Raw genomic sequence first — 15,493 nt, 5'->3', positions numbered from 1 at the left:
TCCTAGCTGTGTTAATTTAGGGGTTATCAATGCATGCTCCTCAAGTTACCTTATCTCTTAAATTATGTAACTAATTCCTTATGTAGCCTATTTTTTTTCTCCTGTCAAATTAAGCTTTTTGGAGTTAAAACTTTGTTTATTTGTATTAGCCTAAATAAATGAACACTTATTGCCAGTGGGAGTTGGAGATACCGTTTTGAAAGTAGTCAGAGTACTGACTTTGAGCCTGAGTTTGTTGAGAAAATCAGTTTCAAGAATTCCAAGTTTAAAAATGAGCTCATTGTTGGTGTCTGAGTCACATAAGCTTGAAATGTTAATGTTGCCTAAGAGAACTGCGCAATTAATGGGGATATAAGGACTGTGGATCTGTGGAAGGAAATGTGTACCGTATTAAGTCATTCTGCTATTAAAACGTTCATCTTTTAATTGTTAGGATTTTATTTTAGGACACCCAATTACTTGAATTTTATAAGCCAGAAAATAAGAAGACCCAGAAAAAGTACACATTCATTAAACAGAGTTTATGTCAATTGAAGGAACTTGCTGCCTAAGCTGAGGAAATATGGCATCATTTCTGATAAGATTTTATTTTGAATTGTTTAAACAACAAAGGACAGAAAAAAATGTGTAATTCTTTCTTTAAACTCTGCGCTGCAGGGTTCAGTGTCTTTGTCGTTGGCGTGGCTGATGTCGAGTACAACGAACTTGCCGACATAGCCAGCAAACCGAGCGAGCGGCACGTGTTCATTGTGGATGACTTTGAGTCATTTGAAAAGATAGAGGACAACCTTATCACTTTTGTCTGTGAAACTGCCACATCAAGTAAGTCTTGGTCCACATGGATCCGCAGTCTCGCTGGTTCTGCCAAATAGTCACTTAGTAGACCATTCCCTGTCCTATATGAGATCAAGCCTGTGCATAAATAGATCCTGGGAAACCACTTGAGAACCTGATGAATCATTGCTCCTCTTGAGATCACGCTAACTGTGTGCTTGTCAGAGGTCCATTATTTTTAGCCTTGAAGATGTAATAGTCCTTGTATGGAAATAAAGTGTTTTAAGCTATTCTTTTCCCACCATCCTAATGCCTGTGACATTTGAGAAAACTAACCTTCAGCTTAGAAATGCATTTATAGAAGCATTTCTGTGAGATGAAGGTTTTCCCTATTAGTAATCAATTGGTATTTGTTCTGTCAACATCCGTGCGTCAAGAGAGCTACGAAAAAGCTGTGCACACGCACTCCAGAGAAACTCACTTGGTTCCCATTTGTTCATTTGGATGTAGATTTTTCTTGTTGTACCAGGACCTCAAGTTCAACCTTTAAAATACCATGAAGGACCAAAGATGGATGATTTAAGTCGATTTTTCCTCTTCCCCATCCATGCACTCTGATTCTTACAGTATTAGATTATGGAGACAATTACGTGGCTGCTCTAGACCCCTGATCCCAGGCAGGGTTATGCTTTATAAGTGTTATGTTTTCCCCTAATAAACATTATACTGAGATCTCAGAACTCTGGTTAGAGGCAGCAGTTGTAAACTCCTGTCAGTGCTTTACTGTGAACCTTACGCGGAAGCTCAGAATGGAGCTGGCTGGTGAAAGAGGTCAGAGAGCACAGCTGTTCCTTCCCCTCTTGGGGGTCCTGGATGCAGTCCTCTGCCGCCCCAGCTCCGGGGCCCAGATTGAAGCCCATGGCACACTCGGCACTGTGAGGTATGGTAGCCAGCATGAGCTTCCAGGACTCGGCAGAGAAGAGGGTTGGGTAGCAACAAACTTCTCCTGCCCTTGCATAAATCCCTGCAGAGAGAAGTCCTTTAATCTGTTGACAAATACCTGAAAACTTCCCCCTTGAATTCTGTCTTACTATCCTTAAGAACATTGTAAAATTCCATTTGGACTGGAGAAGCTTCAGAAAACAGTAGTTACACTGGTAAATAGTCTCATTTCTCTTACACATAGAAAATCTACACAAAAATAATGTACAAAATATTTGATCTATGTTATGTTTTATAAATGAGTGACCAGCTTTGTTACTTGGCATATGTACACAGCTGCTTTCTGTGCACTTACTGTGTTTGTATACCTGGTTGGCGAATCGTTCTTAAACAGCACTGTACATTGCAGGTTGCCCTCTGATTTATTTGGACGGCTACACCTCTCCAGGTAAGCAGCCATACTCTTGGGCTCCTTTATTTCAGGATTTAAGCAACAAAATAATTAAGATGGACTCATTTCAATATTTTCTCCTCTTCTCTGATGTGAAGGTTTTAAGATGCTGGAAGCATACAACCTGACAGAAAAGAATTTTGCTTCTGTGCAAGGAGTCTCTTTGGAGTCGGGGTCTTTCCCCAGCTACTCAGCTTACAGGCTTCAGAAGAACGCCTTTGTGAATCAGCCTACAACGTAAGTGCGGCAGCGGAAGGTTCTTTTTCTTGTAATGGGCCGGACACTTTTTTGAGGCTCTTGGAATCCTTGCGGACGTCTTAGAACCCTGGTAATTCAGAACTGTCGGAAGAGTCTTATGGATGACCTGCTTTAGTTTCCTTAAGTACAGTTGGGTTAAGCGCCTCCCACCAGGTCACACAGGAGACGAGGACTCAAGGCTGCTCCCCTCAGACCCAAGGATCTCAGCCTGTTTCTGCAATATTATGGATTACTGATCCTTTTGAATTTAAGGCTAGGATTGTAGTTATGCTTATTCTAAGGGAGGTTGTTATAAACAGGAAGGCAACTTATTGTTTCGAGCATTTCTCCTTTGGTGCAGAGGGACCGGATGGGCTCAGTGCAGAATGCAAACAGGCATTCTTTCCAGTGTTTCTGACTCCGGAAAATGAAATACTTCGTTAGTTTTGCTTGTCCGTGATCAGACAGGCAGCAGTTCGTTTTTATTGGCCGATTGTCTGGCGACTTGTTGGGTAGCTCTAGGTGTTATTTTACTTGATGAAAGTTTGTACCTGGGTCCAAGAACTAAAATATGTATTTTTTATTCATTAGAATCAAAACGCTTTAATGTTGAAAAGTAGGTGTTTGGCAACTTATGGACAGAAAAGAACAAGAAGAAACCAAAGCTTTCAGAAACTGAGGACAGGGTCAGACAAACAATGTCTGAAATTTGAAATGCTCTGGGAAAGCTGACGGAAAATTCAGGCTAAAACCAAACCTAATTTCTTTCAAGGAAGCACAGATTGTATTGTTGTAGTTTGACCGCATTGTGAGTTTCTGACTCTTTTATGGTTAACCACATTGGTTTGAAGTTTTAGGATTGTCAGTGAACCTTAATACCCAGTGTTTAACTCTCAGTCACCTCAAGATTCAGTTCCTACATTTTAACTTAGAACAGTCTACTCTCCTCTCAAGATTCAGAACTTGTGGCTGAAAGAAGCATACATGCAATTAAATTATGATCATTTTTGTTCATAATCACTCTAACCAAACAAGGAGAAAAATGGGCTAGGTGAGAGATGAATTAATATGGAGAAGATAAATTTTTAACATGGATGTTATGAAGACAGTTGGTTTTTTGAACATACAAAAAGCATTGAGTCAGTCTACCCAGAACATATGTTTTTAAGAAGTAGGGTAGCATCATAGTCCAGAAGTCCCAGTGGAGTCATACTAGGACACGGAACCTCAAGAGAAATTCTGTGCTCGCTGTCAAAATTCGTGGAGGAATTGCTTTCATTTCTGTCCAAGAGTTGATTATCAAGGCCTTTTTCCTACCTTCAGGAAGAAAGTATTATTAAATGACCTCAGACAGAAAAATGATTAATTCTACTTCAAAGATTCTCCCAGAACAATGATTGACTCAACTCTATAAGGACACATGGGGCCATGTTTTATGACTCACAGTCTTAGAGCCAAAACCATTTCCTTTTAATTGAATCATATCCTTTTAGCAGCAGTAAACATTTGCACATGTACATGGCCTTAACATTTATTATTGGTTTTGTTTTGGGGAACAGCTGAGCTTCTGGAGATTACTTGATTTATTTGATTCTGAGGGAGGAATTTGGAAGTGTAAAACCTGTTAGAGAGAGGGAGTGAGAAATTAAAACCTTAAATCATCTTACTTCTGATCTCATACCCCTGACATTGGAAATTAAATTTATTTAATAAGATTTATTCTCTTTAAATTATATCCATAGATGGAACATTTATCACTTTAAAATTTTTATCTAATTTTATAATCATCTATGTGTCTAGAAAAATTATTTATTAACAGTAGGATAAAAGACCGTTTGGCAACTTCTGACTTTATCAGATTATAAATAATCTATTACAGCTTACACAATGGGTCTAAGGTTTGTGATTTCGAGGTCATTCCTAAATATTTCCCCTTCTGATACATAACCAGATTATTATAAATGGCTTCTAATACTACCCATGATGAGATTCTAGTCCAAAGACTGAAAATATTCTCTTATTTCTGATGAGAAATCCTTGTTAATTAATTAATTTTGTTTTGTCAAACAGAGAGCTACATCCAAATGGACTCCCTCCTTCATATACAATTATATTATTATTCAGACTTCTCCCAGAAACTCCTAGTGACCCTTTTGCAATTTGGCAAATCACAGACAGAGACTACAAGCCACAAGTTGGGGTGATTGCAGATCGTAAGCATTTTTATCTCATTTTAAGGCACATACATACATATTTTTGATTATGTGTTTTCTGTCCTTCTCTTCTCTCTATAAGAACCTTCTGAATATATTTGTTAGCTGGATATATGCTTTTATGTTTAAAGTTTTAAAAATATAACATATTATTAAATATTCAAATTACATTTTAACTCAAATGAAATGATTGAATTTTTAAGAAATCTCTCCAACAAGAATTATTTGTTAATGCTTTCAATGTAGAGTGTTCACGCATTTGATTTGATGACAATTATGTGTTGATTATAGCTTCGAGCAAGACATTATCATTCTTCAACAAAGATACAAGAGGTGAGGTGCAGACTGTTACATTTGACACAGATGAAGTGAAGACATTATTTTATGGAAGTTTTCATAAGGTAAAAACGTAAGCTAATCTGGTTATTTATAGAAAAAAGTTTATGACTTAAAATTTAAACTAATTTATTTTATTATGTATTAAAATGTCATATTAAGCTGGTGGAAACAACTATGTTTTTAAAAAACAATATGTTAGAGAACTTGATTAATTCTAATAACCATGAGATAACTACTATTAACATTTTGATATATTTTCAATGCTAATACCTTTTCAGAATTTGAATTGTGTGGTATATACAATATTGTATGCCCACCTTTTCTACCTACCCTTTTATTTTGAAACTTTACGTCATTTTGTTTCAAAGGCTTATTTTTTGTGGATTGTATTTAACTGATAAAAATCATTCTTTCTTAGAGCATAGTAAGCTGCCTTCTACTTGCTTGTTTATTGAAAAGTCACACAGTCAAACAAAATCAGTCCAAAAGTTATCATTATCTACCAAAATAATTAAGATAATTGAGATGAATGTTTATGAGATTAACTTTTGCATAAACACACTTAGAGCTTCTCAAAAAAATCTTATTGAAAGTTCTAACATGCATTCTTAGGGGATTATCTATTCTTGTCTTAGGTTTTTTGTATTTTAACATCTGAGTTTAACAGAGACTTTCTATCAGTTTTCTAAAGGATGATTAATTGACAAATAAGCATACAGAAGCTGGCAGCATTAGAAATGAAAAGAACAATCTAGTGGAGGAGGCTTTTTAATGGCAGTTCTTCATTTGCTGGGTGAAGTTAACAGGAGCAGTACCGTCTGTTGCACAAGTGGTCTAAATTTTCTCCAGTATGCCACTCAGAAACTTAGTCCCCATGTACAGAAGACAAGTATTTCCAATTCAATTAATTTCAAGTTAAAATGAAAGAACTTTCCTGTCCTGGGGTAGATTCAGCTGGATTTCTTGCTGATTCTATTCCCGGGAATCTTGGTTTCTTTCCAGAATATTTTTCTTATTCATGAATTGGATTCTTGGTAAGGATGGAAAAGGACTTTCCTCATGGGGCTCAAAGAGGCTTCAATGTGCACATTAGTGAGAAACAAAAAAACAATGATGGAAAAACAAAGATCTCTGAGTATAGTGGCACATTTGCTTAACAATTTATAGGCTTTCATGGTGAAGTGCTGGAAGAGAAATAAGTGCCTTATTGGGAAAGCAAATTCTAGTTTGACAAATATTACTGGCTTCAACTGCTCCTTGTCTTATAATAGACGTTCAATCTGGCAAAGTTCTTATGAACTGTTTTTGGCTCATTGATACACCCATTAGACTTACATTGAGTAACTTGATAAAAAAGACTGTTTTATTTTTCTTCCATACTCGCTGAAGATATTAGAAATTCAATCCTCTACTAACCAACTGATAACCATTTAGGAACTATTATTTTTTTAATTTCCAATTTTCATTGAATGCTTCATTTTACTTGAGCAAAATAAAGCAGTATTTTGCAGAGATCTTTAGTGACAGCCATTACTTATTGCAAATCAAGATAATGATTTTTTGACATTCCCTTATTTATAAAGAGGTAACTGTAGTCTTAGGTTTTACATGATGCCTCTTCTCCTTCTCACAAGCTCTCTTCTCTTCTCCAGTTCTCTACCTTCTTTTTTTGTAATGCCTTCCTTTTTTAGTTTCTCCTTTACTTTTTCACTACACTCTTTTTCCTCCTCCATTCATAGCCCACTCTTTTAACCTACTCTTGTATGTCTCATCAATTCTAGTAACCAAGTTCAATCACTATTGACTACTTACATTCTTTACTGATCTAAGGATCTGAATACCTTCTTTCATTTCCCATCTAACTCGGGAAGTGAAGTTCTTCAGTCTTTGGGAGAAGAACAAGCAGTTCTCTGATAGCAGCTAATTAGTGACTAACATCCAGTGGGCTCTTGCGAGAGAGGGAATAGACTAGGAGACCTTGAGTAGGGAATGGCAGACTACTACTGCTTTTTGAGGATTGTCTTGAAGAATTTTCGGTGTCTCTATTCTGTTGTAACCGATGACATAGACTTAAGTGAGAAATTTCTAATAAGAGGAAAAAGTGGAATAGACGAAAAATAAACATTTTGGGAATGGTAGAGCTTGGGAAGGCAAGGCGTTGACAAGTGTTCTTATTTCTTTTTACTGGTCTGTGGCTAACAATGCTTCACAGTTGCAAAATAGTCCCTGAATGCTTGGGACAATGGTCTACAGATGAATAGCCATGCTGAACTGTAATTATGCATGTGTTTAAAACAATAAAACACACTGAAGACATTGTAGCAAAATATATTTTTAGCATGCGTTTCTTTACAGTTAGGACTGAATGACAAGTGTATCTGGAAAAATTTTGTTTCACAAATTGAAAGTCTTGATTTTGAAATAATTTTTCTGGATACTAGGATTTTTCAAATACTTTGTGGCTAGCTCTGAGACTGTTCATACAAGGGCCAACAAGTAAGTTTTAGGATAATAAATATATTGGGAATATTTATATGATATTCTTCTTGAACTCAGTATTAGATGATTGCCCTGGGAGCATGTACACTTTCTTTATTTTTAGTAAGTCATATATCACTTTGATAGAAAAGCAATATGTAATTCATACTTACCACTTATAGATGCACTAAATTAGGGTTTTAGTGGTGATTCTATGTGGGAAAAATATTTACTGTTTAAAAAAAATCTCTTGAGATTGTCCTTATGCTTACTGACTCAAAGCATTTAAGAGAATTTCTGTTTCTTCACCTGGAGCTAAGCTTTCAAAGTAATCATCAAGGCTTACTGGAGTATTTGGGCTGTGATAAGTGGAAACTATGAAGACAAATATAAAGTCAAAGATCACCTGCAGTCATTCTTTACATTATTGAAATACATACTTTTTATTAATTATCTGTACTAATAAATTTCTTAAGATTCTGAGTGTCATCAAAATCAGACAAAAAAATAAGATTCTTTTCTTATAAGGAAATTGAATCTTGAATCTATTGATTTCCAGAGCTGAATCTTTACAGGAGACATGTTTTAGCTCTTTCCTGTGTTAGGTATCTACATGGTGTGTAAGTTCTTTTCAGCAGGGATTAGGGACTGACAAATTAGAAACTGCATTAAGCAAAATCACTGGAAGGCATTTGAGGCTTCTCAGTCCTGAATATAGTAATATGTTAGTGATTCATCTACTTGTATTTGAATAGTTTGTTTTTTATAATTTATTTTTAATAGCTTTGTAAAATATTGGCTATGTTCCCCATGTTGTACAGTATATCCTTGCAGCTTATTTTATACATCATAGTTTGTACTGCTAAATCCCTTACCTTTATGTTACCCCTCCCTCCTTCCCTCTCCCCACTGGTACCACTAGTTTGTTCTCCGTATCTGTGAGTGGCTTCTTTTTTGCATAGTTATTTATAATTTACAGAGTCATCTCATCTACATAATCTCTGTCCATCTCAAGAAGAATACCTAGTGGGGAAAATAAGAAATTATGCAGATATGTAATAGCTGAAGGAAACTGAAACCCAGAGAGGTTAACTGGTTTTTTGAATTTGATGTCATTAATAAATGACATTGATTGACACTTCAACCTGGTTCTTGGATTTTTAGTCCAGGACTCTTGATTTGGGATGAGAATAACTATAAGAACACATTTTTTTAACTTATGATCTGAAATACGCTGAAGTCAACCAGATTTCCCTGGGTCAAAATTTTGTAATGGAAACAAATGATCTTTTTAGGTTCATATCGTAGTGACCTCAAAAAGTGTTAAGATTTACATCGACTGCTATGAAATTATAGAAAAAGACATCAAGGAAGCCGGAAATATCACAACTGATGGTTATGAAATTCTTGGCAAACTGCTTAAAGGGGAGAGGAAATCAGCCACAGTAAGTAACACATTTTTATTTTTCTTGGTACCTTGTGTTAGGATTGAAATGGCATTTAAAAAAGTAATCAGTGAGGTTTTTTTCCTCTGTGAGTTTTAAATTGTTTAATTTCTTGGTCATATTGAAACACTGGAAAAGTTACATTGAGAAAATATGCTACTGAAAAAACATAGTCATGGGCTTTATTGCTAGAAGCTAAATAGGATGTCAAGGCACCAGAGAACACCGTGTAGTCAACTTGGAACAGAATCAGATTGGAGAGTGCCATATGAATAGATGCCAGGATGATCTGTGAGATCTAAACAAATTCTTTTTGTTGTTGTTGTTGTTCTTTGAAGGTAGAAATTGTTCACACAAATTTGTGTACTCAGGACAGCACGCATTTGTAGACCCCACTGTGACTGTCACAGACCCCGAGCTCCCTCACAGAGGGGTCACATCAGCCTTGGAATGAAGATCAGCCACTGCACTTGCAAGTGTCAGTGGCTCAAGTCTGAGGCAGGGGCTTGCCAACCCTCCTTACACATCTAGCTAGTAATGCAATTTTAAACGTGAGGTTTTCACTGTACCAGGCTAATTAAGTTCATTAATTAAATGTCAGTCAATGATGACATTGTTCTAAAAGCAAAGCTAATATCTTTGGCTTCTATTATTTTAAAAGTTGTATTTGTGGAATTTAGCTTTCTTCCATGGACAGGATTTTGTTCTTCTAGATCTAAATGTAAAATTTTTATTCCACAATGTAGAAACAATTAGTGCAAATTTAATATCATTGCAATTAAAATCCGGACTTTTTATTGAACATTGAATTTGGTATTTAAATAAAAACAATTATATCAGGTTTATAAAAGAATGACTGTATCTAAACAGTCTTTTCCTTTTTATCAGAATATCTGTTTTTCAATATGGAAGATATATATTTGATTGAAATAGTTAAGCTAAAGGTAATCATAAAAATTTCAGTCAACCCTTAGGTAAGAATTTATGAAAAGAAGAGCATCAATTTTAGAATAAGTGAGGAATTTCTTTTTTAATGTTAGTTTTCTACTATGGTGGACTCTTAAAAATTGATTTAAATGTGTATATTCTTCAAATTTAAATCCTTAATTAACTACATACTTAATTCTTTAGTAAAAAGGGAAATTAATGTTCTCTTAAAAAAAAAAAAACGAAATTCAATCAAACATTTCATTTTAGCCGAGGAAGTGAATCAGAAGTGGGAATATCACATGTATTTTGCTTTACTATCTCTTTCTCTTAGACATAAGTTTTTTAATGTTCCTATGAAGTAAGGGTCACATTGCTCTCATTACGTGCACCCTTGAGAGCGTCTGTGTGAGAAGGTGGCAGGGGTTAAAATGTGGCAACGTTAATATGAATGTTTTCCACGCATCTTTAGCTGATGTTGCTGTTGGTTGTTTGCAGTTCCAAATCCAGAATTTTGATATTGTCTGCAGCCCGGTGTGGACCAGTAGAGACCGATGCTGTGATATTCCCTCCAGGGTAAGCAAAACGGGATGGAATTCTGTCGTGGTTTTAGTAGTCCCCCAGGAATAAGAGGTGTGGATGCGGATGGGCTGGGAGAGGAAGTAGCCCACAGCAACTGCATCTCCAGGATGGAGCCAGGGACACCACTGTGTGCGTGCACATCAGCTACCACAGCTCAGGCCAGTGACCCTCCCTCAAAAGTCAGGAATGTACAGGACCACATCTGGAAATTCTCCCTTACAGCCCAGGTGGTTTTGCGTAGTCATGCTGCTGGTGATTAGGTTCTTGTTTCGCCACAGAAAGAATTCAGAGATGAGACAGGGAGGTTAAGAAAGTAAAGTGGGGATTTCTTAACAGATGGATGGCATACTCTTAAGGGGAGAGCGGGCAGGCTCAGGTGAGCAGCTGCCCTAAGTTTCTTTGGCAAGTCGGTTACATTGGGTGTAAAAATGAATGGGCAGAATATCTACTGGGGAGGGAAGGGTCTGGGGTCGTATTCCCTGATTTTCATCCCAACTCCACCTTCCCAAAGGGAGGAGGGATTTTTTTGTCATTATTTAGTCTGGATCAGAAGTGTCATGACGTCGGTGCATGATGGGTACTTCTAATCTGCAAGGTTAATTTTATTGAAATGAGGGCATAGTAAGCAAAAAGTTACATTCAGACACTAGAGAGTCCTACCCGTGCCCACCTTTCTTTGTCTGCCTCCAGGCCACTTGTCACTCCAAAATGTATGCCGCCCTATCAGCCCGGGGGCTCCTGCTTTTCTTTCTCTGCCCAGGGACACCTGTTATTTACACGATATAGGGTTTCCTGCACTTGGCCCGTGCCCCACTTTTTTGCCCAATTTCTGTTTGGCCTGCGTCCCCCTTTCTCTGTTTATATCTGGCTGTCTGCCTGCTCTAATAACCAGAGCAGCCCTGCTGACTCAGTGTTTTTGATAGACCCACTTATTTCAGAGTCTTCCTCTTGCTTGTAAAATACTAGCATTTTCACGAATAAGCCATCACCTCTCTGGCTGTCTAAGACAGTAGAAATATTTCTTTTTTGAGGTGATGGCTTTCCCCCATGATATCTATGTAAGCGAATAGTTACAAAGTTGAATGCTGATGATGGATTTGAAGCTTTTGGCAAACAATGACTGCATACATCCATAGGATAAAGATAAGTATGCATTATTGATTCAACAAATACTTAGTGAGCATCTGTTATCAGCCAGGCACTATTCTTTTTTTTAATTTTAAAAATTCTTACTGAATTGTAGCTGATTTACAATATTATGTTAGGTTCTGGTGTACAGCATAGTGATTCAGTGATACATACATATATATATATATTCTTTTTCAAATTCTTTTTCATTGCAGGTTACTACAAGTCATTGACTATAGTTCCGTGTGCTATACAGTAGGACCTTATCAGCCAGGTGCTAATTTATGTGTTAGAGTTTCAGCAGTGAAAAGTGAATATTCTAGTGAAAGGCAGGGAGAGAGAAGGAATTAACAAGTAGATATATACTGTGTTATGGGGTGAAAAGTCCTAGGATGAAAACAAAACCAGGATACTGGGCTAGATAGCCAGATTCATACCCTCAGCCCTCAGTGGTAAGGTGAGATTTCAGCAGAGACCTTAGTGAAGTGAGGGAACAAACAGGTGGATAATGGAGAAAGAGCATTCCAGTCAGAGGGAACTGAAGTGCAAAGGCCCTGAGGCTACAAGCTGCTCTAAATACCTGAGAAACAGGAAGTGGATGAATGGGCAGGAGTGGAATGAATGGAAGGGAAAAGGGGTAGGAACTGGGGGGGGGGGCAAGGTGGAGGGGGGCTGGTTTGCAGACAATGTAAAGTCTTATAGGCTGTGGAAAGGGTTTTAGATTTTATTCTGAATGAAGTGGGTGTCCATATCTGATATACTTAGCATTTCTCTAACACCAGATTAGAGAAAATTGGATTAAATTACCAATGGTCCTGATGATGCTTTTGTAAACATAAAAGAAACATAACAAGAAAGCAAAACATAAAAGAAAGACATAAAGAAGCAAAGCAAGAGTCAACAGAAAACTACTTGTAATCATAACTAACAATGATTTCTTCAAGGTGGGAAACAGTTCCTTGTGTGTATAAGTGCACATGAGGGAGGGAGTTTTTTGACCCTCAATGTGTAGGTATTTTGAAATTCAGAATTTTGTATTAAATACTAAATTAGAAATCAGAATTTTAGTATTTTGAAATTTAGAATTTTGAAAATTCTTTTCAAAATTTCAGAGAGATGAAGCAAAGTGCCCCGCTTTTCCAAATGCTTGCACGTGTACACAAGACAGCGTCGGACCTCCAGGACCTCCAGGCCCTGCGGTAAGGAACCTGAAATAGTCCTTCCAGTTTTTCCTGTTAAATCTTTGGAGCGATCATCCTTTGGCCAACGTGTAGTGCCTAAGATGTCCAGCCACTTGTATGTTCTTGGATAGGGCAAGCTGAATTGCCCACCATTTTGGTAGTATGTTTTAAGATCTGAAATGGAGTATATCCAGGAGAAAATCTGAACACATTTGAACACGTTTCTCCTGCCATGCAGAAATGAATGCTATCAGCTAGTATTTAAGAGCCGATTCAAGAGAAAACTCTTAAAGATATGAATTTGGGTTTCTCTCTGTAACCCTGTGATTTTGAAATTCCTTACGTCTCCTGAAAGCTCCCTGTACATAGCCATGGTTGAGAGGCTGACCCAAGAACAACTTGTTTAGAGCCTAGGATATGTGTACATTATATAGCGAAGATATCATGAGAATACCTTAGAGGATCATTTACGTATGTGATAATATCATAAACTCTGAATGAAAGTGGTTGGGGTTAGGAATAAATTTGAGTAAGAAGACTGACCAGGTCTATTCATGGGTGGAGGAGGGGGAGACCAAAAAAATGCAACGCAAAACATTGAAGATTGCAGTGACAGATCTCATTAATCAATGTGGAACACTGATTTTATCAATCCAATGTCTGACCTGGGCTGGTTTTTCAGAATAGAAGTGACACCTCCAATTCTATTGACATCATTTATGAAAATGACTAATTAACATAGGAATAGCTCAGAGAGCCCTGAAACACCAAGTTTTACTATAGCTGGGTCATAGAAAATACTGTAAATTGATTTTGGATTAATTACAAACCAGCTCCTCATATACAGAATTAAAAATGTCACTGGAATTACCATCATTAAAAAAAAAGTTAATAGTAACTTACTTAATTCATATTTGCAATCAGAAAGTTATATCCTGGATGTGACTTAGATGTTTTTGAGAAGTAGGTTTTTTTTCTCTAATTGTAAGATAACGTTTTGGATATGACTATCATGTTTATTCCCTCTCTGTTCTGTGGCCTCTGAATTCCTGTTACTAAACTACATGTCCTGAGATTCTGAGAGAGTCAAGATACTCTTTGCATATTATCGTCCCCGAAGAATGCACTCATATAATTCCAAAACAGATTTTTCTCCTTGCTGTATTTAAGTAATACTTGTTTTTTTTTTTTCCTACTAACCCTCAAGTTTTCAAATAAAGTTCAAAATTTGCTAACAATTAAGAAAAGTTCAGAATGTAAAAAGTGAGATACCGGGAATCTACAAAGTTGAAATTCTCTTTACCCACACATTTGTATGATATGAAGTATTTACTTCCATACTTTATCAATAACTGTAGAAGTATTGGTTGTCTGAAGAATGCACTGCTTCTTGAAGCAATTTTTATACATCAGCTTCTTCCTACTTTCCTATGTTCACCCTAAAATGTGCTCTTACTGTGTATTTTAGGGAGGACCTGGTGCTAAAGGTCCCAGAGGCGAAAGAGGTATCAGTGGGGCAGTTGTAAGTATATTTCAGAGTGTGTTTAAATTTTCACCTGTATGTTGAAGTCTGAGTATTCAAATTTTCAATAAGAGGGTATGTGACCTTGAGCAACTGAATTCAAGTTTAGAGTGCCTTAGGCGATGTTAAGTGCCTTTGTCTTGTCTCTGGATAGCAAAATGATGGATTAGACTGACCAGATAAAGGAATGTACAGGGCATCTCACTGAGGTAGGAATTGCACACGAGAAACCTGCAGAAGCACCGAAGGTCTTTGCTACATCACGGGGAGGCAGAGAGGGTGACCTGGCCATCAGCTGGAAGACTGCGCAGGGAGCAGAGTCCTGCTGGAGAGATGGAGAGGGTTCGCCTGTCTCAGAAAGAGCTGAGCAGCCATATCTGCATTCTTGAAGGTCACCGGCCCCTTCTGCTGGTTCCATACTGGTTTTCCAAAAGACAACTCAAGCTTCTTAGTGGAATACGTTACAAAGATAATGTGTAAGGGTGAGGCTGGGGTTCTGACCCAGGTCTGTCTGACTCCAAGTTTGTGCCTTTTCCACCTGGACACATCCCTAAGATGCTTCAGCATACTTGCTGGATTTATAGATACATTAGTTCCAGACATAAACCCAAGTCTAAGAGAAATTAGGACTAGCTTAAAAGAAATCAAATCCAATGAATTTTGAGCTTGGATGTCTGAATGAATGTATGACTGTAAATATATGAATGTATTACATTCACTGTATTTTACTTCCTTTAGAAACCTACTTTTAAATAGGATTTTTGGAAATTTAAGTGCTGTTGTAAATTGACTGCACTTTCCCCTTGTTCCTTTAATGAGCAGCAAAGGGAAGAAAGGGATGGCATTACTAAATGCTTTTCTAGATGCATAGATTTCTAAAATATTTGCAAATATTATACGATTGGTGTCAAGACTTTGACTGGGTGTTGGCACCGGAAGGGCATTCCATGACTTTGTGGTTGTTTCTCTCTTGTGTATTTTAGGGCCCCCCTGGTCCTCGTGGAGATACAGGTCCTCCCGGTCCCCAAGGTCCTCCAGGCCCCCAGGGACCCAACGGACTCTCTATTCCAGGAGAACAAGTAAGCACAAAGGCCTTCTGTATTAAGCAAGAATGGTGGATTAGCATTAAGCTTAACTGGAACATTTTTCACTATATTTTGCCAAACTCAAATGTTTTTTCAGAGAACTCAACTAGTTTAGTCATTGAGATGACTTCCTGTGACTATAATTTCAGATATGTAAATAGTGTATGTAATAATATATAACTGGGTAGA

The 15,493-nt window shown here is 37.2% G+C and overlaps 1 protein-coding gene across 4 annotated transcripts in view; it reads left to right on the top strand.

Annotated features, from left to right (window-relative positions):
* Nucleotides 1-15,493, top strand: part of COL12A1 (collagen type XII alpha 1 chain) — a 112,727-nt gene that overhangs the window by 78,919 nt on the left and 18,315 nt on the right. For all 4 annotated transcript variants that reach the window (XM_032484479.1, XM_032484477.1, XM_032484476.1 and 1 more), the window contains 10 exons: nucleotides 658-822; nucleotides 2,126-2,164; nucleotides 2,266-2,404; nucleotides 4,475-4,617; nucleotides 4,909-5,018; nucleotides 8,730-8,879; nucleotides 10,305-10,382; nucleotides 12,629-12,715; nucleotides 14,166-14,219; nucleotides 15,203-15,298. In XM_032484479.1, the coding sequence (XP_032340370.1) occupies nucleotides 658-822; nucleotides 2,126-2,164; nucleotides 2,266-2,404; nucleotides 4,475-4,617; nucleotides 4,909-5,018; nucleotides 8,730-8,879; nucleotides 10,305-10,382; nucleotides 12,629-12,715; nucleotides 14,166-14,219; nucleotides 15,203-15,298 (1,061 nt within the window). The remainder of the gene's footprint in view (nucleotides 1-657; nucleotides 823-2,125; nucleotides 2,165-2,265; nucleotides 2,405-4,474; nucleotides 4,618-4,908; nucleotides 5,019-8,729; nucleotides 8,880-10,304; nucleotides 10,383-12,628; nucleotides 12,716-14,165; nucleotides 14,220-15,202; nucleotides 15,299-15,493) is intronic.

This window comes from Camelus ferus, chromosome 8 (genome assembly GCF_009834535.1).
Source record: "Camelus ferus isolate YT-003-E chromosome 8, BCGSAC_Cfer_1.0, whole genome shotgun sequence".
Classification (NCBI taxonomy): Eukaryota; Metazoa; Chordata; class Mammalia; order Artiodactyla; family Camelidae; genus Camelus; species Camelus ferus.
This window is presented reverse-complemented; position numbering and strand designations above follow the sequence as displayed.